Here is a 24,951-nt window from a genome sequence, read left to right on the forward strand (position 1 = left end):
ATCCCCACTTGTGTATCTCAGCCTTATCTGCACTTGTGTCACTCAGCCTCATCCCCACCTATGTCTCTCAGCCTCATCCGCCTATGTCTCTCCATCTGCAGCCATTGGTTTATCTCCACCTGTGCCTCATTCTCACCTGCCTCGCAACCTCATTCCCACTTGTGTCCTTCAGCCTCACCCTACCCCATGTCTCTCAGCTTCATCACCAACTGTCTCTCAGCCTCATCCCCCCATGTCTCTCAGCCTCACCCACCCCGTGTCTCAGTCTCACCCACCCCGTGTCTCAGTCTCACCCACCTCGTGTCTCTCAGCCTCCCTCACCCCATGTCTCTCAACCTCCTCCCCACCCTGTGTCTCTCAGCCTAACCTCCCCTGTGCCTCTTAGCATCAACCCTCCTATGTCTCTCTCCCCCATAGTCTTGTGTTTCCCTATACCTTCAGCACTATTCCACCCTATCACTAAATTTCCAGACGACCCATGTCCCATCATTTCCAGATTACGCTTCCCTTCTGCTGCCTGCTGCTCCTCTTTGCAGCTCCACTATTTTTCAAACCAGCAACATCATGACGTCACATGCGCTGCTCCAGCAAACAAAACCTTTATTGCACGGCTGCCAGGCACCTTCTTTCTGCCTGTACCCTACTAAATACGGCAGTGGCACAGACAAGGGAAGCACATGAACTGGACTCCCAACAATCCTGAGGGACCGGTACAAGTGTCCCCCTTGTAATCTACGGACCTGCACATAACTGCCATAGTCATTGGAAGTATGGGAGCAGCGCACTGTGGGTCTCATTCAGACCCGCTCGCAAGCACCTATGCGCTCGCAAGCGGGTCGATGTTGAGGCCCTGCACACGCACAGTGGCCGCACTGCGCATGCAAGCCCCAGAGCGAGAGAGAAATTCTCTCGCTTTGGGACTCACTACAAAAGGGGCGGCTGTCGATGGTGATCGACAGCTCGCCCCGTTTTGTAGGCAGGGCTGGGGGTGGCTACACAAACAGAGGTGTTCCCGACGGAACACCTGCCGTTTGGGGTAGCCCCACTGACATCACTCGCAGTGGCGTAACTAAGGGGGGTCGAGAAGGGTGTGTGCCCTGGGCACCGTAGGACTGGTAGTGCGTGGGGGCACCGCCGGCCACGGTACCGACCCGCCCTAGTCAGGCAGTGTAGCGCTGACCGCAGTGTGTGCGGTCAGCGCTATACATTTACAAAGGACCGGCGCTAGGCTTCCCTGCACCCAGCGTCGGTCCTTTGCTACACAGGCGAGACCTTCCCTCCCCTTGAGCGCTTACCCAATAGCGCCAGGAGGAGGGTGGGAGGCGGACAGTCTCAGGCTGTGCAGTAACACACACATCGCCGCCAGTGCGCAGCGATATATGTGTTAACCAGCAGCCAATGAGAGCCAGACAGACTCTCATTGACTGCTGAGCTCCCACTGCAAGTGCCGGCTCCCTTCCGGCTCCTGCAGTGGGTAATGGAGAGACGTCATGATGTCATGACGTCTCTCCCATAATGCAGAGCGCGCCAGCACAGGAGTACTGACGTGCGGCGCCGGGAGCAGTGGCTGGAGCCGGAGAGTGGATTCAGGTAAGTGTATTTTTAAAATGTTTTTATTACTTGTGTTGTGTGTTTGCACATCGAGGGGGCACCATTACAGGGGGGGAGCACTACTGGGGGCACCATTACAGGGGGGGGGAGCACTACTGGGGGCACCATTACAGGGGGGAGCACTACTGGGGGCACCATTACAGGGGGGAGCACTACTGGGGGCACCATTACAGGGGGGGAGCACTACTGGGGGCACCATTACAGGGGGGGAGCACTACTGGGGGCACCATTACAGGGGGGGAGCACTACTGGGGGCACCATTACTGGGGGGGACCATTACTGGGGGTGGGGCACTACTGGGGACTACAACTGGGGGGGGACTACTATTGGGGGCACTGCATCGGGAGGGGGGGAACTACTACTGGGGGCACTATATAAGAGGCTTACTACTAGGGGACTACTACTGGGGGCACTAAATAGGGAGGAAAACTACAGGAGGCACTGTATAAGGGGCACTGGATAGGGGGGATCACTGCTGGGGGCCTGCATAAGGGAGATCACTACTGGGGGCACTGCATAAGGGGGGGACTACTACTGGGGGCACTATATAAGGGGCTTACTACTAGGGGCACTGCATTGGGGGGACCACTAGGGGCACTAAATAGGGAGGAAAACTACAGGGGGCACTGTATAAGGGGCACTGGATAGGGTGGATCACTGCTGGGGGCCTGAATAATGGGGGGGGACTACTGCTGGGGGCACTATATAAAGGAGCACTGCATAAGGGGGACCACTACTGGGGGCACTGCATAAGGGAGACCACTACTGGGGTACTGAATAAGGAGAACTAATGAGGGGCTGCATAAGGGGGACCACTACTGGGGGCATTGCATACTGGGGGTACTGTATAAGGGGAACTATTTGGGAGCTGCATAAAGGGGACCACTATTGGGGGTACTGTATAAGGGGCACTACTATGGGCCTGCATAACAAGGACCACATCTGGGGACATTGCATACTGGGGGTACTGTATAAGGGACACTACTGGGGTTAAGGTACATATGGAAAGGAATGTTCAGAGTGACGATAAAGGGATGTGTCATGTTGACACGCCCCATTTTTAAGTGGCCACACCCATTTTTTGCTGAACGCGCCTTCGGCGCGCACACATGGGTGGGGGCTCCATTTTTACATTTGCCCTGGGCTCCAAATATCCTAGTTACACCACTGATCACTCGTGATGTCAGTGGTGAGCTTCCGGCTTTAGAGAGCTGAAAGCTCACTGGGGCTTGCGGTAGATGAGACCCTACCACAAGGGTCTCGTCGCAAGCCCCGATGGTCGCGATGGTCTTGACCATCGCAACCATCAACCTGGCCGCTCGCTAAAGCTGTGGGTGGTCACCCACAGCCTAGCCAGCGGCCAGGAGGCCGGCTCTGAACTTAGAAGCGGCCGCCCTCATTCACAGCGAGCACTCGCATTTTGCGAGCGGCTCTGAATGAGGTCCTGTGTACACGGTGGAAGGGATCTGAGAAGTTTTTCCTGTGCAGTCAGGTAGTGTCCAGCTGAAGAGCGCATTATGCAGATATAGGGGCATATTTATTAAACACATTTTGCAAGATTTACGAAGTTCCGGAATGTGAAGCATACTGGGGAGGGACATGAAATGAAAAATGTGTGTTTAAAAATGCAGTTGAGCGGGTTCATTAAACATACTATAATCAATATCTATCAATCGATCCTTAAAAAAAACAAATTATTAGTAAGATAAAAGTTAAATAATATATAATGTTGTACAGTTTGTCCCAAGTGATACCGTACTTCATATGTTGCTGTTCTACTCTGGTGCCACCTACAGGCTGAAAACAGAAAGTGATCTGACAAATGAATTTCATTTAAAAGCAGTATTTTTAGTAAACTGACCATCACAAAAAGTACTATAATGATATTTGAAAGCTATTGTATTAGTATGGTACCTTTATATTCTGACTAATAACAGCTTCATTAATATATTCATTTTATTAGTTATAGCTATTTATAAAAGCAAGGTGAAGATACAAAAACAAGTGTAACACAAGAGCAGGGGTACAAATACAATAAAGACTTGCCAAAAGCTAAATAACAACTTTGATGAAGCAAAGAGTACAAACACAAAACTATTCTGGAACAAGGGGTTAAGGAAGCAGCAAGTACTCATACATAGATACCATGGATAACCAGAGCTAGACTGGGTTGTTTGTGCATACTGTATATCTAAGAGCCACATATACAATGCATATTGTAAACACCTCCCGCTGGGGTACAATTGTTGTATGAGTACCAAGGCCGCCCAGGAGGATTTATATGTATCATTCAGTAGGCTAGAGATGTAATCCGTAGAGGCTACATTCATACCAGATTGTGTTGGCGACCGCATTTTTAAAGAGTTGTACTGGTTTCTTCCAGCCCTCAGCTAGTTAAAACTTAGTTGCACTGCATATGTGGCGAATCAGTTTATCCATGGCAATACTGAGTGCTGTTATGGGTTTGTATAGAGAAACTGTACGTGGGCCCTGGGGGATCTGAATATCAGCTACACTTGTTATTTAAGTGAAAATGTCAATTCATCACAGATGTGTCCTTTGCTGCAGTCGCGTCAAACAGCCCCTCTCGGGGAGGATTGTAGTGTTGGCAGCAAAGCCACGTGTTGGCAATAAAGAAGGTGTGGCATCGCGAGCAGAGGCCGTGGCCCAAACCCCCATTTTAGTTACTCCTCTGTGTGCAGTGCCGGTTCCATCACTGTGTCAGGAGCTGAGTGCTGCACGAAGTGCTACAGTGCCGCACCCGGCTCCTGTCACTGACGAGGAGTCGGCACTTTGATGTCATCCCACAGTGGGTGACATCAGGGTGCAGCCCACACCCCACTGCCTCTCGGTACGCCTGGTCCCGCGATACTTGTAGTGCCAGGCATTAACGTGTCAAAATCGCAATGCAATGTGACTAGGACGCACCGCAGACTGATAAATTTGATATGTGACACTTGTATATCTGTGTGTGACTGAGTCTCCCAAACAGCATGCTAAATGCTATGATGCAGTGGCTGCAGCTTCTTCCACATTAAGTTCCATATACAGGGCCTGATTCAGAGCCGATCGGTCGCGCTGTGCGTTCGCAAGCGGCCCAATGTTCTGCGTACGTGCATGCACACGCTTTGTTCCGAGCGTGCGCGAACTACACACTGTGATCGCAACCCTCTCGCTCGCTCAGCAAAGGCAGCCCAGGGTAATGAGTGACAGGAGAGGCCGTTTGTGGGTGGTAACAGGGGCAGGACACTAATAACAGGGGGTTGGAGATGCGAACGTAGGCGTGCCTGAGTGTTTCAACGCCGTTTTAGAGGCGTGCATAATTAACTGGCAGACTCAACGTACTCGTCACTTGCCTTTTTTTTATTTCCTCGCAATGCTTGCAGTAGTGTAAAGCAACCGCAAGCACTGCGTTAGCATCCGATGGTGCTTGATGTACCAATGTTTTAATACACTTCCTGGAGATGACGTGTGCTGGTGGGCGGCTCTGCCTGTGTGATTGGGCATACGCTCAGACAAAGTGGCTTCTCGCTAAGACATGGTGGGCGTGCTTATGCCTTGGCGAGCGTTCGCTTCCCGTGGCGTCACTTTGACAAATTTGCAGATGCATCCAGCGAGCGTACGCAGATAGCGAGCGGGTCTGAATCAGGCCCACAGTCTCAGCCGCACATGGATATACAAATATTACATATGAAATTAATCGGTACAATCTGCTGGTTCGTCCTAGTCACATCGCATTGTTACTTGGGGGTCTATTCATCATCACTTAATTTCTACATAAGCAGGTAAACATGCCCATTTTCAACTGCAATTGTAGAAATTAACTATTCGGGCCATCAGAGCCAGCCCTAACCAGTTTGATGCCCTAGGCAAGATTTTGGGTGGTGCCACCTAGCACCGTCGTACACCTCTGACCCAGCACCCCTCTCCCAGCACAGCACCCATCAACCAGCAGTACAGATCACAGCAGCAGCTAGCAACATCCATCACCCCTCACCCATTGCAACCCTCATCCACAGAGCTGTAACTAGACATTTTGGTGCCCTGTGCCAGCAAGAGCATTGGCACCCCCACCCCTGTGTGCCTGCTGGACTCTGCAAAGGTCCATGGAAGGAGGAGCTGCTGCAGCTGGGCATGCCCAGCAGCCCTCCTCCAGCGGCCATCTTTGTTACTGCCCGCTGCCCCCACTCTCTCTGGTCCCTGTCCCTGCTGCTGCCAGCTGTAAGAACTGCCACCTGATCAGAGCTGAGCTGAGAGCTCCAATCACGGTAGGACAACAAGCGCAGAGGCGTAGTCTGCCCTTCCCGGTACCGTTGTTGCCCGCTATCAAGCTGAGCTTGGAATGCATGCCCCAAGGCATTTGCCTAGTTTACCTATGCCTAGGACCGGCTCTGTGAGCCATTAATCAAGGGTTAAAGCTTACCTTCCTCTGGCAGACACTAGTATGGGGACAGAATTAATCAAGCTCCGAAAATATAATATTTTTGGAGCTTGACTGTGGGAGCATTCGCCATCTTCAGATGGCTAATGCTCCAGCACTCGCCGCTCACTCTGCTCCTTCCGCCTGATGTCGGGGCTCTTGTGCTCATGCATTACCTGTAGGTCACGCATGCGCACTTGGCTCACTGCTCCGAAAGGAGTAGTGAAGAAACTTGTGGAGACAGCTGATTTTCAGATCGATGAATTGCTTCGGCGCTCGCAGCGAGTTGGAATGTTAATTATCGGGGTCCATTTGTACCGCAATAATTAACATAATGAATAGAGCACTTAAATAGATTTCCGTAAAAAAAAGATGCCCGATTTTACCAGAGTTACATGGGACCTGATGGCTCACTCACCCCAGGCATATCGTGCTGCATGGCATATTGAGGATGAGACAGTCCCACCAACTGTACAGAGACATCCCAGTGTTTCCACAGTTCCTCCAAAACAAATCAGAGGTTGGGAGGTAGGTGATGTGCAGTATGAACCATGCACTATCTGGTATATATGTTGTACACACATTCTTTAACCACTTAACTGGCTAATATTTTTTTTCAAGTATTGACCACTGATATATTGGCCCAATGGTCATCGGAACATTGCAATTTTACATTTCCCAGTCAGTGTCTACTCTCTGCAGTCTTCAGTTATACACTGGGGGGGGGCTGGGGGCTGCTTGACTTACATTTCCCGGTGGCTGCTCCTCTCTGCAGCCATCGGGTGGGGGTGCGGCTGGGCTGGCTGAACGGCAGTGATCGGCTGCTTGGCAGACACTGGGGATGGTTGGAAGGATGCAGAGGGGCCCACTCTGCATTTCTAACTGTTCGCATCAGAAGCGACCATGTCAGGGAACGTCCAGCCTGGTCCAGTGTGACCAAGCCAGGCAAGTGGTTAATAATGATATTAACACTTTGGCTATATATTGCTGAATAAGTGACTACCCCCTGCTGATCCAGAGATTCTCCAATGTGCTGTTCCCATGTGTTTCAGAATAAAGTAATGTGCTATATAAAAGCAAGATGGTTCCCCATCTTTCAGAGGAATAGGTTACATGTGTGCTCTAATTGTCTTAAATACCTCACTTTAGATGACTTAGGGGTCTATTTACTAAGCCTTAAATGGAGATAAAGTGAACTGAGATAAAGTACCAGCCAATCAACTCCTAACTGCCATGTTACAAGATGTTTTTGAAAAATGACATTTAGGAGCTGATTGGCTGGTACTTTATGTCTGTTCATTTTATCTAAATCCAAGGCTTAGTAAATTAACCCCAAAATTTGTGATTGAATAAAGCCTGTTTATGTTATATGAAGAAAGTGTTGTAGAGGTTAAACCTTTCTGCTCATATCGGCAAAGGCAGTATGGGCAAAACTGCCCAATATATAGAGAAATCCCATGACAGCTGCTGATAACATTGCTGTATAACTGGCTCACACAGATTACATACAGTAGCACTTTCTATATGTACAGTGGCACTTATCCTCATGTATCAAACTCCTTATAGAATGTAAGCTTGAGAGCAGGGCCCTATTACCTCTCTGTCTGTTATTAGCCAGTCTGGTTTTATTACTGGCCCTGTATAAATAAGTTGTAATAATGTTAATTTCACCTTTTACCTAACTCAGTTCATATTGTATATGATCGGCGAGTAGGAGGAAGGGGAAAAATGTTTATAGTTTGATTAGTTTTCTCAGTCATTTCACTTTATTTTCTCCTATAACAAAGGAAAACACAAAATCGGAGCGCTGAACTGTCAAGGATGAAGTTAGTTATGGAATATTAATGTTACTAATAACAGCAGCAATATTAGGGACCCAAATAAATAGAAAGAGACAATACAAAGGGCAGATGGAATAGGTCTCAGAGGATTGCCGCTACCAATAGAGGAGCTGACCCTCTTATACAACAGAAAAGACACAAAAATAGGAGCGCTATCCCTGAAAACCTCAATATTGAAAGCGTATAGGTGTAAATTGACACAGCATATACTCAAAATATTAATAAATGCTGATAATGATAAGCGATTCCAAATGCGGGTAAATAAAAAAAAAGGACTCTGAGGTATCATACCATTCTCCACAGCGGTACAATCAATCGTTGGTCTCAGTGTGTCCATTTGCACAAACACTGTATCTTGTACTGTCCCTACACCATAATTTGGGACCCTAATTTCTGCAGGCTTAATTCCCAAAGGGGACTATAATAGCGGTGCTTTATAGGGATTTGTATTGAATCTCGTCTTTATGATCAATCTGTGCATTAGGTTGTACCTGTTTTTTAAAATCCCTCCATTACTGGTGGCAACCATATGCAACCTGTCAAATACAGTTGTCAGTGCATATTAAATACATACATACATACAGGAGAACTTTTACTTCAGCATCCTATTGACATTGACTGGCAACACAGTTGCATTTAACTGAAGATTTGGCAATTTAGTTGCTGATTACGGCTGATGTACAAACTAGGGTTACAGGTTCATCCTTCAAGCTAATTCAGCACGCTATTGTTACTACATTTTTGCTACATCATCAAATAGGTGGTTTTATGTTAATAGATGTTTATATTATTATTATTGTAATTCATGTGTATTTTATTCTCCATTGGGTTTTAATTTTTAATTTTATTTTTCTGTGTTTTTAATTTATCCTTATACTCTTGGTTTATCTTTCTCTTCCTATATAAAGATTTTTTTATTTACCTGTCTTTGGAATATCATTATCAGCATTTATTAATATTTTAAGTACCGGTATATGCTGTGTCAATTTACACCTATACGCTTTCAATATTGAGGTTTTCAGGGATAGCGCTCCTATTTTTGTGTCTTCTCCTATAACAAATGTCGTTACTAGCCTCATCTTTTCCATGTATGCCAGTAATCCCACAGACATCATACCTGTTCAGGTGGCATATTATGTATTTCAAGGTGTCATGGTTTGGTTCAGGGAGGTTGCTCACTAGCTCTTTCATGGTCTCCACCCTCTCTGCTATGTCTGGAATTTCTGTTAAGAGAAAAATTAGGATTATTTATAGGGGAGGCATATTACAGGTAGCACAGAACCTCATCTATATTTCTTCTGCCTTGTTAACCTCTGAAACAGTCTTGATCCTTAATTATTCACTTATTAATCGATTTGAATTGCCAATTTCTTAACAGCACACATTGTGCCCCTCAATTCATGTTGCAACTTGTAATATATCCAGCAAACCTCTCACTCCATCTCAACCAACCAATTGTGGTCCAGTACCGGTAAGGATGTAAGTTACATTTCTTATCCAGAGAAATTATTATTAATGACCTAAACTCTAAACTATATTCAGTATATGTATTTAGTTTACAATGTATTTGTCGTTAATAACTTTTCATAGAGGTGCTCCCGGAAATTCTTGAAGATGTACTATTCAATTCCCAAAGAAAAAAGCTAGAAAAATAGTTTGGTCCTGTGCACTTATTAGGTTATTCTATCAATTATATCTTATTCTCTGGAAGAATAGTAAAAAGTTGACTCTTTATTAATTATTTTATTAAAATATGTTTGAAATCTAGCAAAATAGTCATAAAATCTAAATTTACTATAGATAAAGTGTGACAGAATATACAGAAAAGGTGATTAAAATTCCTTTCACCGCTGGTCATATGACATCACATTATTTATTGTGCTTGACCGAATGTTTATGTAATGTCCTCAGTTATTGTTCCTGACTAGTATTGGTCTGAGATTTCCTCTGCTCATATACCACTGAGTTCACTTTATGGCATTATTACTTATGTAATTAGTAGCAATGATATAAATTTACTTTTAAAGTATGAGACACAAAGGTTACTAATACCATTAACAGTGTATCCTTCATACAGTAAATGGAGAGCTAGAGCTTTATTACACAACCGTTATACATTATCCCGCGGTTTTACAATAACCACCACTTATATACACTGGTGGCCAAAATTGCGGACACATTTTCAAATTTGAATGTTTTTCTACTTGGAATGCTTATAAAAACTGCTTCACATCACGCAGTGCAATTATTCATATATCAAATGAAAGGAAATTTAATGCTGAATTCAACACAATAAACAGAGGTCAAATATTTGCATTACAAGGGAAGTTATGCTACTTTCAGTCAGACAAAAAAGTACAGATGCGTGAGATTCAAGAAGCGGATTGCAGTAACAGCTACTACCAGTCAATCGGAATCATCATTCTGAGGACCAATCAGCTATCATTTATGAGCAGGTGCAAGGTCTTGTTCAAAGGTGGGAAAGGTCAGTTTGGCTGTTTCATTTTGCAGAATAAAGTTGGTTACTGAAGTGCAATTACGGTTGGATGTTTGTGTGTATTGTTTAGTGCTAACGACGGTGTAAAAAATAAATACAACAATGTCGTCCAGGCAAAGTGGTGACTGGTCACCCAGGAAGAGATCCAGGATTGTGGTGTTACGTGAAAATGGTCTTTCATATGCAGCAATTGCGAGAAAAGTTGGTGGGGATGTGACATCATCAGGAGTACAAAAGTTTTGTTTATGCTATCAGGAAACAGAATCTATACAAAACAAAGAAGGAAAAGGCCGGAAAAAGTGCACAACAGCTGTTGATAGGAGAATAAAACAAATTTGCGTCAGGGACAGATGGATGTCATCTGCGGCCATTAGCAGTGAACTGAGTGCAACTGGTGTTTTTGTCAGTGCAAGAACGGTACGGAGAAGACTAACGGAGGTTGGCCTAAAAGGTAGGATTCCCAGAAAAAAGCCATTGCTGAATAAAAAGCAGCGGCAGAACGAATAAAGTGGGAAAAATAATACATTTCATGAACAGAAGGTCAGTGGAAACAAGTGATATAGAGTGACAAAACTAAGATATCGATATTTGGTAGTGATGGGAGAAATGTGTGAGACGTCGCATCGGGGAAGAGGTACATCCAGATTTTATTCAAGTGACAACAAAGAATCCTACAAGTGTTATGATCTGGGCATGTATGACAGCAGATGCTGTAGGCCACCTTTATGTCATAGATGGCACACTGAACAGCAGAAAGTACATTGACACCATCCTACAACCAAAACTTCTACCTTCTATCAGGGATCTTTTTCCATATAATGCCCCATTCTTTTTCCAGCAGGATTCAGCTCCCTGTCATACTGCACGGACATACACAAAGGGGTTCACGGAGAATGACATACAGGTGCTGGGATGGCCAGGAAACAGCCCACACTTGAAGACCATAGAACATTTGTGGTTCTGTTTGAAAAAACTGGTATATCTGAGGCGTCCATCCAATAAAAGACAATTAATTGAGGCTATAATTGTCTCATGGCACCACATAAAAAAGAAGGAAGAGCTCCAAACATTACTTGGCTCAATGCCATGTCGCTGTGCTGCTGTCTTGAAAAATAAAGGATACCCAACAAAATACTGATAGGACAGTAACATCATAAGTACACAGGGATTTTCACCCTAAGTGTTGTTTTCACTGCATAACTTCCCTTGTATTACAAATATTTGAGCTTTGTTTATTGTGTTGAATTCAGCATTGAATTTCCTTTCTTTTGATATATGAATCATTGCACTGCATGAAATGTAACAGTTTTTATAAGCATTCGAAGTTGAAAAACATTCAAAATTCAAAAAGTGTCCGCAATTTTGGCCACCAGTGTATGTCTCCCTTCCACCATACCGATACTAACCTATCATTCAGTATGTCTTTTGCTCAGAAATCACATCATTTTCAGTAGTGACAAGTGTTAGAGATACTCTGCTCTTTTATCATTAAGCTCACTTTGTAACATATGTTTGAGGAGCAGGTATGAGATACAAAATGTAAAAATTTTTTAACAGTGTGTCTTCTTCATTGTAACTGGTACGGAGCTAATGCTTTTATAAATGGCTGCAATTTATTCATCGCGCCTGTAACAATTTAATTTTTTTGTTTTTAATGTTACTACTTTTTTTATACCCAGAAGCTTTCACGGATCTCACGGATCTGTGAAGGCTTCTGTATAACTCAGACCTTTTAATGCTGGTCGCATCAAGAGGTCAGAGTTTTAATAGGAACAAACTCTCCCAGACTCGCATAATATATAATACCAAGTTTGTAGGCTACTACATTTGCCGAGTTTTGAGACAAACTTGGACCTTTAAATGTGCGACAGGGTCTGAGTTTGTCTCACACCAAATACTCGGACTCTATTACATCTCGTCCTATGTCTGATCTGGCTGCTGGGCACCACTACTTTGTATTTGTAAGACTTATGGGATATATATTGATTTTTATTTTAATGTTGTGGTGATTATTATTCTTACAAATATAATTATCAGTTTTATATTGCATGAATTATACTCATTTTTGTGTATCTGTCTCAGTTAAACATAGACAGATATAATCATTAGAAGGAACATTGCTGTGGACTAGTATGTGCAGCTGAATCAACATAGCCAGAATGTTATCAAAGTTGTTTGGTATCTCATTTCATCTATGTAATGTATGGGTTTATGACCTTTCTATTATAATGTAGGATCTACTTACGAACAGCGGACACAAATTCATCAAACATGCTGAAAGGAATGAGAGGCTCAGGAAGTTCACGGAAGAACATCTTCAGAGCACCTGTGATGACGTGAATATCTTCCCACTCACTGCTGTTCAGGTCCAACTTCTCCTCTGCACAATACACGGTATCCCATTATAAACATCTTACAGACAACGTGTAGGGTAAATAATGTGCATTGTTTTATTTTCTGTTAACTAAAAATATTTTAATGTTATTAACAATATACATTGGGCCTGATTCAGAGATAGACGCAAAGGCCGTCTGTGTCTTTTGTAAAAAGACGCCCACTGCCGGCTTCTCAGATCCACCGCTTACATCCAAAGATGCAGCATCGGGGCCAGTTGCTGGCTGCAACACGTCCCCTAAATGATCGCAACATGCCAGCGCCTTTATGGTTTTAATTTTTACCAATATCATATTTGTTCAGCGCATAGTAGCCACAGCTTTTTTTTCTTTATAGACTATAAATTTACAAATACGGGGCATAATGTCTATATTGTGCCGTTTGCATATTCTAGCACAGCCACTGAGTACATAAGCTGCTCTGCTACTTCGTCCATCTCTGAATCAGGTACTTATCGCTGCATCTTTTAGTTCTCTTAATCGTCTTAGCACCCCTTACAGGACCATGAACTGAGCGGACCAATGGTTGTTTGCTATAAACAGTAGCTGACAGTGTCACGCTTTAGTTTAATGGTTTGTGTGATCCATGATTGCCAAGAATTCAACATAACACTAAATGAACAATAACAACAATAGGGACAGTACTGCAATTACTTCACAAAGCCACACATACATTATGAAGGAATACACTGAGCTGTAATCAATCAAATAGAATTCTATCCTGGACATATACATAATAACAGAGCAAAGAGAATGCAGAGAAAGACAAAACAGAAGAATTTGTTAGGATAATAAAGTCAAACCAAAGCCATATTATATAATTAACATATAAACATAACTTTAAAATAAACATAATAAAAACAAATTCGATGTTGTTCTCATTCACAATATCACTGGTTCCTTGAAGTACACCCATCACTCACATATATAAATATTCAGGAAGAAGAAGGCTATCAATGCAAGAAGGGGACCAGCGATATCACACACCATAACTATTGGTTTAGAATATTTTTGGGAAGTGATGGGTACAGTTTACAAAAGTCCTTAAACAATGCAGCATTTTCTACTACACATTGGCAACATCCTCCATGGAATCCTATATCTCTTCTCCTTATATATGAAAATAATTCATGTTGTAGATTTAGCATCAGTGGGTCCAGTTTGATAACCAGAGAAAGCTGGTGCTGTTCAGAGGCGCTGGCTTCTGATTCTGGTTGGTAATGGCAATGATTATACCTCGGACTCCATAAATCACTTTGTTGAACAAAGCCCATTTGTTTCCGTCCAAGCTAATTATCTAACCATACATAGCAGTATCCTTTGGACCAATGAGGTTAGTCAGAACCACTGACACACAAACACATATGAAAAGCTATTATCGAGCAGCAGAAGTCAATAACAGCACGGCAACTTCAGACACATTACTGGCAGACACGGACGGCTATGGCAGATATGGCAACATGCGTGGACACATAAGCTGGAGCATACACAGCCATGTGGCCACAACACAAAGGGCTACCTTGGGTGAGCTGTTCCGGAAAAAGGTAGCGTCCATCCGTTGTTACTGCCCTCTCTGTAAAATAACAGGTCAGCCTTCTAATCAATTAAAAGGATTAAAGAAGTAGAGTGCATCCTGTTTTTGTGCTTGGGAGAAGTATAAATGTTACAATATAGTTAATCTTGTATTAAATTAATACTGGTGGAATAGAACAGTAATCTGACACATAAGAGGGACAGCTACCAATCAGGGTTTTTTTTTTACATTGTAATCACTGGAAATAGACTTATATTACCAACTCATAAGCCATATTCATAGGGGGTAGATGTACTAAGTCTTGGAGAGAGATAAACCAATCAGCTCCTAACTGACATTTTCCAAACACAGGGCTCGATTCAGACCCGCTCGCTAGATGTGTACACTCGCACCCAGCGTATGCAAAGCCGGCGCACCCACAGCAAGGCAGGCGGTCAAATGGCAAGGCATTAGCACGCCCACTATGTCTTGGCGTGTGATCGTGGTGTGTCTTAAGACGCCCACTTATGCACGTCATCTCCAGGATGTGTATGCAACCATCGGTACCATTGTGTACCATCGGAAGCGAACGCAGCACTTGTGGCTGACCATACCCTACCGCAAGCACTGCCATGTGACGTGTACTATGACGCTCCGTCTTGATTATGCACGCCTCTGAAACGGAGTTAGGACGCTCAAGACACGCCTGCGTTCGCATCACCACTCCCCCATTTTCATCGACCAACCCGTTACCACCCATAAACAGCTTGTGCTGTCACTCATTCTGCCGGGCTGGCTATGCGCAGCGAGCGAACACTTCCCGATCGCATGGACTAGTTTGCGCATGCACTGTGATGCATACGCATGCGCACATTGCAAAACATCGGCAGCTACGAGCGAGCGCATCCTAGCGAGTGGGTCTGAATCGGGCCCACAGCCTGTAACATGACAGTTAGGAGTTGATTGGTCGGAACTTTATCACTCTCCAAGGCTTAGTATATCTCCCTATAGTCTCTCATACAAGTATGAACTGCCAGTCTCCCATATAAAACTACTTACCTCTGTCTACAATGAACCTGAGTTTCTGGATGATGGACAAGTTTCCATTTACCCTGTAAATCCCATCTACATCCAGCCCTAGGATAGACAGAACAGAACAAGTTTTAGAAGGATGAATACGCTGTAGCAGTTAACAAACATCATTTCGGGGTGTGCAATATTATCAGAAAGAGAGGTGTTACCCACTGCTACATGTATATATAATGGGTAAGAGTTATTCACTGGGGAAAGGGCTTTGGATATGCCAGAAACATTGTTTTTTTATCTGAATTAACAAACCTTTGTTCTGAACTGAGTCCAAACCATTTCTACAGTTGATGAATACTACCTGTAGCACCTGGTGGTGTTAATTTATGATACATATAATGCAATGCAGATAATGTGAGTTATTATTAAGCATTCACTTGATGGGAATTATGGTTCCACCAGCATGTTGGTTAATGTGCTGTAAGTTAGCTCGTGCATAGTGGCAATGCTAATTACCACTACATTTCGTATTTCTGGGCAATGAGTCAGATGTGATGTGTTCAGCCATGAGTTCTGTATATATATTTGTGTGTATAATTATTTGCTGAAATTGGTGAGTGAGCAGTCTTTGTTATATATCATCTATCTATCTATCTATCTATCTATCTATCTATCTATCTATCCATCCAGGGCCGGCTCTACCATTAGGCAGCTGCCTAGTGGTGCCGCGCCGGCCACTGGAGGGCACCCCACGCCCCCGATAGATGTAACATGCATAACATTGTGTGGTGTGTCTGTGGTGATGGTCTAGCGGCGGCCGCTGTGTTGGTTTAGCCAGCCGCAGCAACCACTGTCACTCACTGTGACAGTGATCATCGGCAGTGCTGCACACTAATCTCATCTCTCCCCGCAGCCGCAGCTTCTGCCCGGCTGCCCAGGGACGTATCTATAATAGTAGCACACAGGTCCCAAGGTCCAGGGGGGCACACACCGCGCCCATACTTTTTTATACTTACCTCTCTGAAGTCTCATGTCGGCTGCAGTTGCACTACACAAAACGCCTGGAAAACGTGGCCATTTTCCCGGCTTCTTGCACATGCGCAGTAGGGAAATCGCTAGGAAAATGGCTGCCATGCCATGCGCTGGCAGCCGCCTGCAGGGATGTCACCATGGTTTAGAAGACACTGAGCCGCAATCTTCATAGATAGTAAATTAGTAAATATACTGATGTGCTGTTGCTATAGTATTTATATTAACAATGTCTGTTTTGTGTGGCACTGGTTAAATATATACCAGTAGCAGAGGGGAATGCTGCAGGGCAGAACATAAAATAGTAATAATAATAATCAAAATATATGTATGTAACTTTTAAAACTAATTCTAAAATCTATCTTTATATACTGTACACCTCCGCAGAATTCTACAGAATTCATGTAGACCTCTATAGTGAGTCCTCCACTATTCTACTAAACTGAAAGAAAATAATATGTATAAATGATACTTTGTACCTTTTTCATTTACAGCTTCTGTACAAAGTCGCACAAACTTTGGGACTGTACTGTGTTCTCGATAACAAAGAGCATCCAGTCGGCAGCCGAATACTTGATCTATGAAGTAAAAGAAAGATTATTAAACAATTTAAAACCAGATTTTTATATTTATTGAACATAGTGTTGACAAAACACAGATATATTTTCTGTATAAAACTGTTTTGCAGAGACACAAAATTTGACCACTGAAAAGAGCTCATTGACATTTTCCACTCTGACAATATTAAAATTTACTTTTAAAATGTTCTCACAGGCTTCCGGTAGGCGGTACATCTGATATGGATGCTTCCGGTAGGCGGTGCATCTGGTATGGACGCTTTTTAACCTAACTCGGAGTGTGGCGCCTCCTATGTTGGCCCTAAGATTAAAAATTCCTCCTGTCCCTGTTGAATACTCACCTCGGCAAGTGTAGATCATCCTGCACCCAGGGGTCCAGCTTTGGAGTGTTGCAGGTCTTTGCCCCTGAGGTCCGCCCTTACACTTTTCTTCGGGAGGCACTAGACTTACTCAGATAGGCGTTGACTGCAGCCACTACCTAAGGAAGTGGCCTAGTGCCGTGAAACACGTTGCAGTTTTAATTTTTCTTTTATGCTTTATTTTAATGCCTGATTTTTAATCTGTGATACTGTGTTTTTAAATTATTTGTATGATTAATTATTCATCTAACCATTGTTGTCTACAATAGTGAAAATTATTGGGGTTTTTTTACATTTAATTTATCCTTGACAATAGTGAGTTGTCACCATTTAGCTAGCTAATAAATCACTTGATTATTGTTTATCTATTTTTTGTTGGATCATCCCTTTGCCAATTGCAGCCCAGATTTCATGTTTGGGTATTCTAATTATTTTGGGTTAAATTGAGAAACTCACTAGTTCTCCTTAGGTTGCAGAGATTGGGCACCCTTTGGCGCTGCCCCTACATTTATTTTTACAATAACAAATGGTGTCTTCTACCCAAATAATAAACACCTTCTAATAAAATAGTTACTCAGTGTTGTCAGTCAATTAATATAATGACATAATAAAAGTAATGTGTAGTATTATGAAAGAAATAAAATAGAACAGTTCAAATAGAGCTGTTTATAGGCATCATTATTACAATAACTTAGGGGCATACAGTATATATCATTTTAATGAGGTTGTGATGTGAAAATTTTGCCTCACCTTGCAAAGCGGAAATTAATGTATTCTCTTGCATTTATTATTGTTGGAGACAGGACAGAGCTTTCAGAGAAAACTCTGTCCCATAAAAGAAGAAAAGTTACAGCCACCACTATCATCTTGTGTACTTACTCGGCGAGCATAATAATACTGCGTGACCGTCGGGCTGCGTAAGCACCAGTACAGCCCAGCAGGGAGAGATATAGTGGATCCCTCGCAGAAAAAAAAGGCAATATCATCGCCCATAGGCCGCTATGAGCTAATGCCAGTTAGCTACTGGGGTCAAGCTCTGGAATAAGAAGCTTTGTAAATTTCACAATTAAGGGGGGCTGATTTTGCAATCAAACATGGAGGGATATCGGCTGCGGTCACCCTTTCATATGTCATGCCAATGTTTAGTTTTTGTAAGTAGTACCTTCACAAATATGCCCCTTAGTCTGTTTTAAGCCATCTAGTTCAATGTGAGATGGCTTACTTACTAACTATCCAAATAACAAACGAACCAACCTTTAATTAGCCCTTTCTCCTGTAGGGTCTGTAGAGGAGGTCTCTTCATGAGCATCTTCTTCAGCCTATGTCTCACCTTCATCTTATCCACACCTCCCACATTAGTGCTCACCCAGGATACTGTGTATGACAAAGAAAGAAGAATGAAGATGGAATGGATAATAAAAAGGATGCAGGTAAATACATTGAAAGTATTTTTTCATAATAATATTAAAATTAAGCAGTATTCATAAAGCACAACATCACAGAACATAATGTGAAACTGCAAATGTTGCCAATTGCCCATATGAGCTTATAATTTAAAGCATTTCCTTTATTCTATTTAAATAAGTCTTTATTTACTATGGGGAACATTTTCATTCAACACTTATAAATGGCCACAAGAGAGAGCTGTTAGCAAGCAGGGACAGGTTTCCATTTGGAGCTTTAGTTATGCTCTCTCTGGCCTGCTTTCTCCAAACAGCTCTTCTGTCTTTCAAGTGCTGGCTGAGAGGCTGATGCAGAGGTGGAGACGCTATAGCACAGCCGCTGCGTCTATGTACACACTGACTGTGCGAAATTATGCAAAAGCCGCAGGAGGTGTCTTTAGGAAAAAGATGTCAAATGCAGGAGTCTGTGATCTGCTGCTGCGTCTGTAGAATCAGCATTGGATCAACTGCGTGAACATCGGACAATCATGCAGCGGCTTCCCCAGATTTGCACATGCGCAGTGCACTCCTGCATGTGCGCAGATCAACAACCATTGGCCAACTGCAAAAATAATCAAAATAGCGTTCACCTCTCAATCAGCCTTTGAGTACAGAGGAAGCCAGCCCGGGAGCAGCGCTCAGTGTAAAGCAGCACTTCCTTTATGGCCTCACTCCAGGGTGAAAGGTTGAATAGAAATATGTAGATTTATTGCTTTTATTCAAAGGGCAGGGCCATCTCTTCCATTGGGCTTGTAGGGCAGTTGCCCAAGGGCCCGAAGCTTGTAGGGGCCCGCCCACCCGCCCCCCCTGCAGCCAGTTGGTAAATTTGTGATATTTTTATAAGCCGGCTGCCGGTGCACTGTATTCTGATCTAACCTCTGCCACCCCATCTCCCCCCCCCCAGTGACGAGTACTCATCTCAGTCCCAGTTTCACTTCATCCGCCGGCTTCAGACCAGTCAGACAGAGTCTCTCTGCATATGTGGGAGGTCTGATGGGCATGCAGGAGGGTTTAATTTTAGTGACCATTTACATTTTTTCCCGTGAATGGGTGTGTAGGGGCTCCAATGCATTGCCTTGCCCAGGGCCTACACTGCTGTTAAGACAACCCTGTCAAAGGGCACTGGTCCTCTTTTACGAAGCACAAAATGGGCAAAAATACTTTTGGGACTGTTGTGCTCCTTGGTACCGGGATTTGCAAAGATTTATGTAGTGTGATGGCAAAGTGTGTGGAAGAGCACAACAAAGAGGAGTACCAAGGGCACTTTTTGAAAGGTATGGAAGTATGAAGTGGGCACACCAGTGCGCCTAGCTTTGTGGAGCAGTGCAAAAAACAAGTTTTGATCTCGTGGAGCAATATTATTTAAATGAGATAATGGTAAGGAAGGGACAGTTTCAAGGGCTGTCCATCTTGCGTAGATGTGCAAACAGCTATTGGGAACATGAAAAAAGGACTTAATAGCAGGGCCAAAACTAGGATTTTTGTCACCTGGGGCAAGACAGTAATTTGGCGCCCCCCCTGGTAATTCCCCCATAGTAATGCCCCTGTAGCAGTGCCCATATGGTAATGCTCCCATAGTAATGCCCCTGTAGTAGTGCCCATATAGTAATGCCCCTGTAGTAGTGCCCATATGGTAATCCGCCCCTAGTAATACCCCTGTAGTAGTGCCCATATGGTAATGCCCTCGTAGTAATGCCCCTGTAGTGCCGTTTACACAAAAAAAACAATACTTACCTCAAACCCCGCTCCTGCATCCGCTGCCGTCCGGTCCACTCGGCTGCTCCTGGGAACTGTGTGAGAGACGTAATGGCGTCTCTCCCATAGTGCCCATATGGAAGCCGGAAGCTGGAGAGAACTCCAGCATCCGGCTACTGAAGCGCTGCAGGGAACAAGCCGGACGCCCGCTGTAATAAAATCTCAGCCAGCGTCCCTGTGGAGCCGAGCTGGAGGATACTGGCGGCAGGTGCAGCAACGCAGCCGGTGCACGTGCACCTCCAATACCCCCCTAGTTGCGGCCCTGTTAATAATTAAGCCAGCTATGAGATGGCAGAGATCATGGGCATCGTATACAGATGTGTCCTCATGCACCTATCCTCTTTGGCGCGAGATGCATGGCACAACATATGCTCCACCATGGGTAGCGATTCCTGTACTTTTGTACCTTTTGCTGATATTTGCATCTTTTCACATCGTAGCCACATACAACTTTGCTTATAGTGCATTAGGGACTTTAGTATTTTTATCACAAAGGAAATTTGTAATGTTGAACCTCTGTCTTTTTACTCAGAATAGCAAGTGGGTCACTCACAGAAGCTACATGAATTGCCAGTGTCAGTATTCAGGGTACTCCTGCGTTATACTTTTGTCACATTAGTGATGCGCGTGGCACAATTTGAGGTTAGGTGTATGTGGACATATCTCTAGAGTTGGATGTAAGTGTCTCTTTACTATTACTTCAATGTGTGGAAATGCAGTTTCAAGCGGGCCCAGGTAAAGCCACATTCCTCACTATTCAGCTCACTGAAACAATCATCCTGATTAGCTGCAATTGTATCCACAGATAACATTTATTACTTAAAAGAAACTTTTACCGTATTCCTCTTTTAACTAGAGGTGGGCTCTGGAATGACCCTGGAATAGAACCCCATCACTAAGCTGCCAGGTGCGAGATCCAATGAGGTTCTCTCAGTTGAGCTGACTCTGACAGACAGGAAATAGAAAGCTACCTACACATGGCAGGAGGAATTGCTACTGATTTCTCTGCAGCTCTGTTCCCTGTAATGAGGATTAAAGTTTAGGATTAAAGTTTAGGGATAATGGTGCTAATAAGAAAAAGAGGGGGAGGGGAGGAAGTAGCGCTCTGTGGTGTTTGGTAAACCCAAATTATACTTGGTCAATACTGTTATGTCACAGAAAAAAAAATTCCAAGATTACAGAAGGAAAAAGATAAACTGAATATCAGCCAGGTGGGCAATAACTTGAGGCTGGAAGTTGAATGATGATCTATGAATAAAAATACCGCATATAGGGCCTGATTCAGACCCACTCGCAAGCGGCTGTCCGCTCGCAAGTGGGTCGATGTTGTGCTCTGCGCATGCGCACGACGGCGGGAGCTCCGTCGTGCGCATGCGCCAGACGCGACGAGCGAAGGACTTTCCTTCGCTCGTTGTGTCTGATCAAAGGGGGCGTGCTGTCGATGTTGATTGACAGCACGCCCCCTTTGGTGGGCGTGCCTCCCTGACGGGGGCGTTCCCACGGGAACGCCTCCCGTCAGAAGCTGGCCCACTGACATCACTAGTGATGTCAGTGGGAGTGATTTTGGCTCTGATAGAGCCAAAATCACTCCGGGGCTTGCAGTTGAAAACCTCAACCGCAGGCTCCGGCTCGCAGTTTCGATGGTCGCGATGGTCACGACCATCGCGACCATCAAACTGCACGCTCGTATAGGCTGTGGGTGGTGACCCACAGCTATACGAGCGTCCAGGAGGACGCACCATTTTTATGGAGGGCGGCCCTCATTCAGAGCGTGCGCTCTGCTCAGAGCGTACGGCTCTGAATGAGGGCCATAGTCTAATATGGTAAATGAGTCTCTTAAACAGTACAAGGATATCAAGGAATAATTTAAGTCTCTAAATAAACACCAGGTCGCAATAACTTTAGGCTGGAACTTCTTAGTCACAAATATATAAATTATGGTATTAATCCAGCACTGTATGCGTAAGTGGAGCACTCTTCAGCAGAACTGAGTGTCTTTCATCCATTTACTGGATCCAGTAAGATAAGGAAGATATTTTCTTACATCGACGCTACTCAGCACCGCTTGTTATTTTCTTCCATATATACAGTTTGGAGAATTACAGTTCTCATTTTTGCCAAACTAAAACTTGCATATATGATATATTGATACATACAATTACAGGCCGATTCCAAAGCAAGAATAATGTAAATTTCAAATTTTTTAGCATTAACAGTAATTATTCATCTCTACATCATACATGAGAATTTCCAGCTATCTTTAGACTTTAAAGGGTGGTCCTCTTCTCCACCACTCCCATCTAGGACCTCCATACTGTTTGCTCTTCTTAAAATGATCTCATCCAGGGGATTTTCTCGCTCCTACGTGAAGAAAAGGAGATTGTTTAGACTACAGTACCCTCTCTAGATGACTCCACCAAACAGATCTTATTTCAATGATTTTTAGTTTTGAGAACATTACATATAATTCTCATATACCATTATTTAACTCACATGTGTGTAGTCTAGGAAAACCTATGACTCTGACTGTAACAAAACGGGTGTGTCAGGACCTTGAAAATAGGGGTTTAGCATGCTGGACATCCCTTCTCACCCATGCTTGCCTTATCTCCCGGAAAAGTCTGCGAGACTCACGAATCTCGGGTGGCTTTCCTGAACGGGAAAACCAGGTAAGTCTCCAGGAATCTGCTTCTGCTATAGATTGTAAGCTTGCGAGCAAGGCCTTTCTACCTATATATCTGTCTGTTATTACCCAGTTTTGTTCTATTAATATTTCAAATTGTAAAGTGCAACGGAATATGCTACGCTATATAAGAAACTGTTAATAAATAAATAAATTCTGCTGCCTCATGAAGAGGGTGGTCTAGGTTATTCCCTCCCCTGTATCCTCCCGGAGACCCCCTTCTGAGAAGTCAGCAAGTATGGTATGTATGTATTCTATGTTCATTGTAAAATTCTTAAATGCTGCCAGGTGGAGCTGCCACTAAAGTGTAAACATGCCTTTTGTTTGTGTACAGTAATGTGGCTACTGACTGTTGCATTTATATGCAGATAACAGGCATCCCACTGAGTCACATTCTGCTTTAGCAGATATGCTGGAGCCACACACCGCAGAGTGCCTGCCAGTGAGCTAGGAAATGTCTATATGCAGTCACTGGTAAGTGGAAATGTCGATGGGGTTTAAAAACATGACGATACTGGTTGTAGTGAAGCAATGGTTTCGCCGTAAGTGGATTTTGAAGCCTCCACAGACTTTGCTGCTGTATGTACCCACCAATAGCAGGAAGGCATTAAGGAAAGTTCATACCAGATGTGTAGAGAAGTACTAAGCATGGAATAGTGTATCAAAGTGGACACTTATTAGGAATAGGAGTGTGTAATTTGCTAGGTGGGTCATCTGGTAATATTGTGTGCTGCAAATATTTACATATAATATATGGGTGTGTCTTTCACCCATTATTTGCCTGGGTAATTTATTTAACCCACATAGAGGTATGGAGAAACCCAGTTGTAATGCATAAGGCTGGTTTACAGGCAAACGTAATGGCTGAGAGGATGAAGAGAGCTAAACATTACCCTGGTATCCTCACACAGGCCCCAGAGATGTACTTGAGAAGAAGGTTTGCAAACTGTTTTTTAATTATTGGTAAAGTGCTCAGTTTATTCACAATAGTAGAACGAAAAGTGTGGAAGACATTATTCATTTTGTTAATATTACTAACACATGATTTGGTTCTGGTATTGTTGTTGACACTATGAGCTTTATGTACATATACTATGTTCCTGATGCTGAATTGAACACAATAACATCTAATATCGCATTCATAAAATGTGTTCAATAAAACAAACTGTGAAAAAGTGCGCGTGCAGTAAGCAGGCACAAAATGCGTACAGATCAGTGCCCATGGCATATGCACCAGATTTATGTCCAGCATATGTAACATATAAGTATGCCCATGCTGTTTTGTACTAAAAGGATGCCTTAAGCCAGGGGTGGGCAATAAGCGGCCCTCCAGCTGCTGTTGAACTACATATCCCAGCATGACCTGCCACAGTATTAGCCTGCCCTGATAGCAGATTTGTGGCAGCGTATGCTGGTATTTGTAGTTCCACAACAGCTGAATGACTACTTATTGCCCACCCCTGCCTTAAACACTTCTCACCCCTCAATGTGTGGTGCATACTGAATTTACACCGGTATTTGGACAAGCTCTGCACTAACTTGCCCACTGACATAATGTTGCTGGAGACAACAGCACTTCTTACATGTACTGACTCCTGCGACAGACTACAGGCGGCTGTGTTCCCCACCACACAGGGAACCGCTCTCTCAAGTGAAGTGAGGTGAATGCCGCACACGTGGCTTATAGACATGTCCAGATAATTATTGATGTTAACATCCTCTTTTATGGGCTATTTCATATAAGGAGCGCTCAGGACTGTGATTGTCTATATTTCCCTGCTGCTACTACAGTGAGGGAGCCCTG

The 24,951-nt window shown here is 43.8% G+C and overlaps 1 protein-coding gene across 4 annotated transcripts in view; it reads right to left on the reverse strand.

Moving 5' to 3' along the window:
• The window catches only part of ARHGAP9 (Rho GTPase activating protein 9), a 160,527-nt gene that overhangs the window by 18,607 nt on the left and 116,969 nt on the right, over positions 1-24,951 (reverse strand). For 3 of the 4 annotated variants that reach the window (XM_088465894.1, XM_088465892.1, XM_088465893.1), the window contains 7 exons: positions 22,705-22,825; positions 18,522-18,641; positions 16,810-16,908; positions 15,335-15,412; positions 14,282-14,335; positions 12,615-12,749; positions 8,990-9,095 (listed from right to left, as the gene is read on the reverse strand). In XM_088465894.1, coding sequence (XP_088322020.1) covers positions 8,990-9,095; positions 12,615-12,749; positions 14,282-14,335; positions 15,335-15,412; positions 16,810-16,908; positions 18,522-18,641; positions 22,705-22,825 — 713 coding nt within the window. The remainder of the gene's footprint in view (positions 1-8,989; positions 9,096-12,614; positions 12,750-14,281; positions 14,336-15,334; positions 15,413-16,809; positions 16,909-18,521; positions 18,642-22,704; positions 22,826-24,951) is intronic. The other variant, XM_088465895.1, reaches the window with a different exon arrangement.

This window comes from Taudactylus pleione, unplaced genomic scaffold, assembly GCF_031769625.1.
Source record: "Taudactylus pleione unplaced genomic scaffold, aTauple2 ptg000065l, whole genome shotgun sequence".
NCBI classification, from domain to species: domain Eukaryota; kingdom Metazoa; phylum Chordata; class Amphibia; order Anura; family Myobatrachidae; genus Taudactylus; species Taudactylus pleione.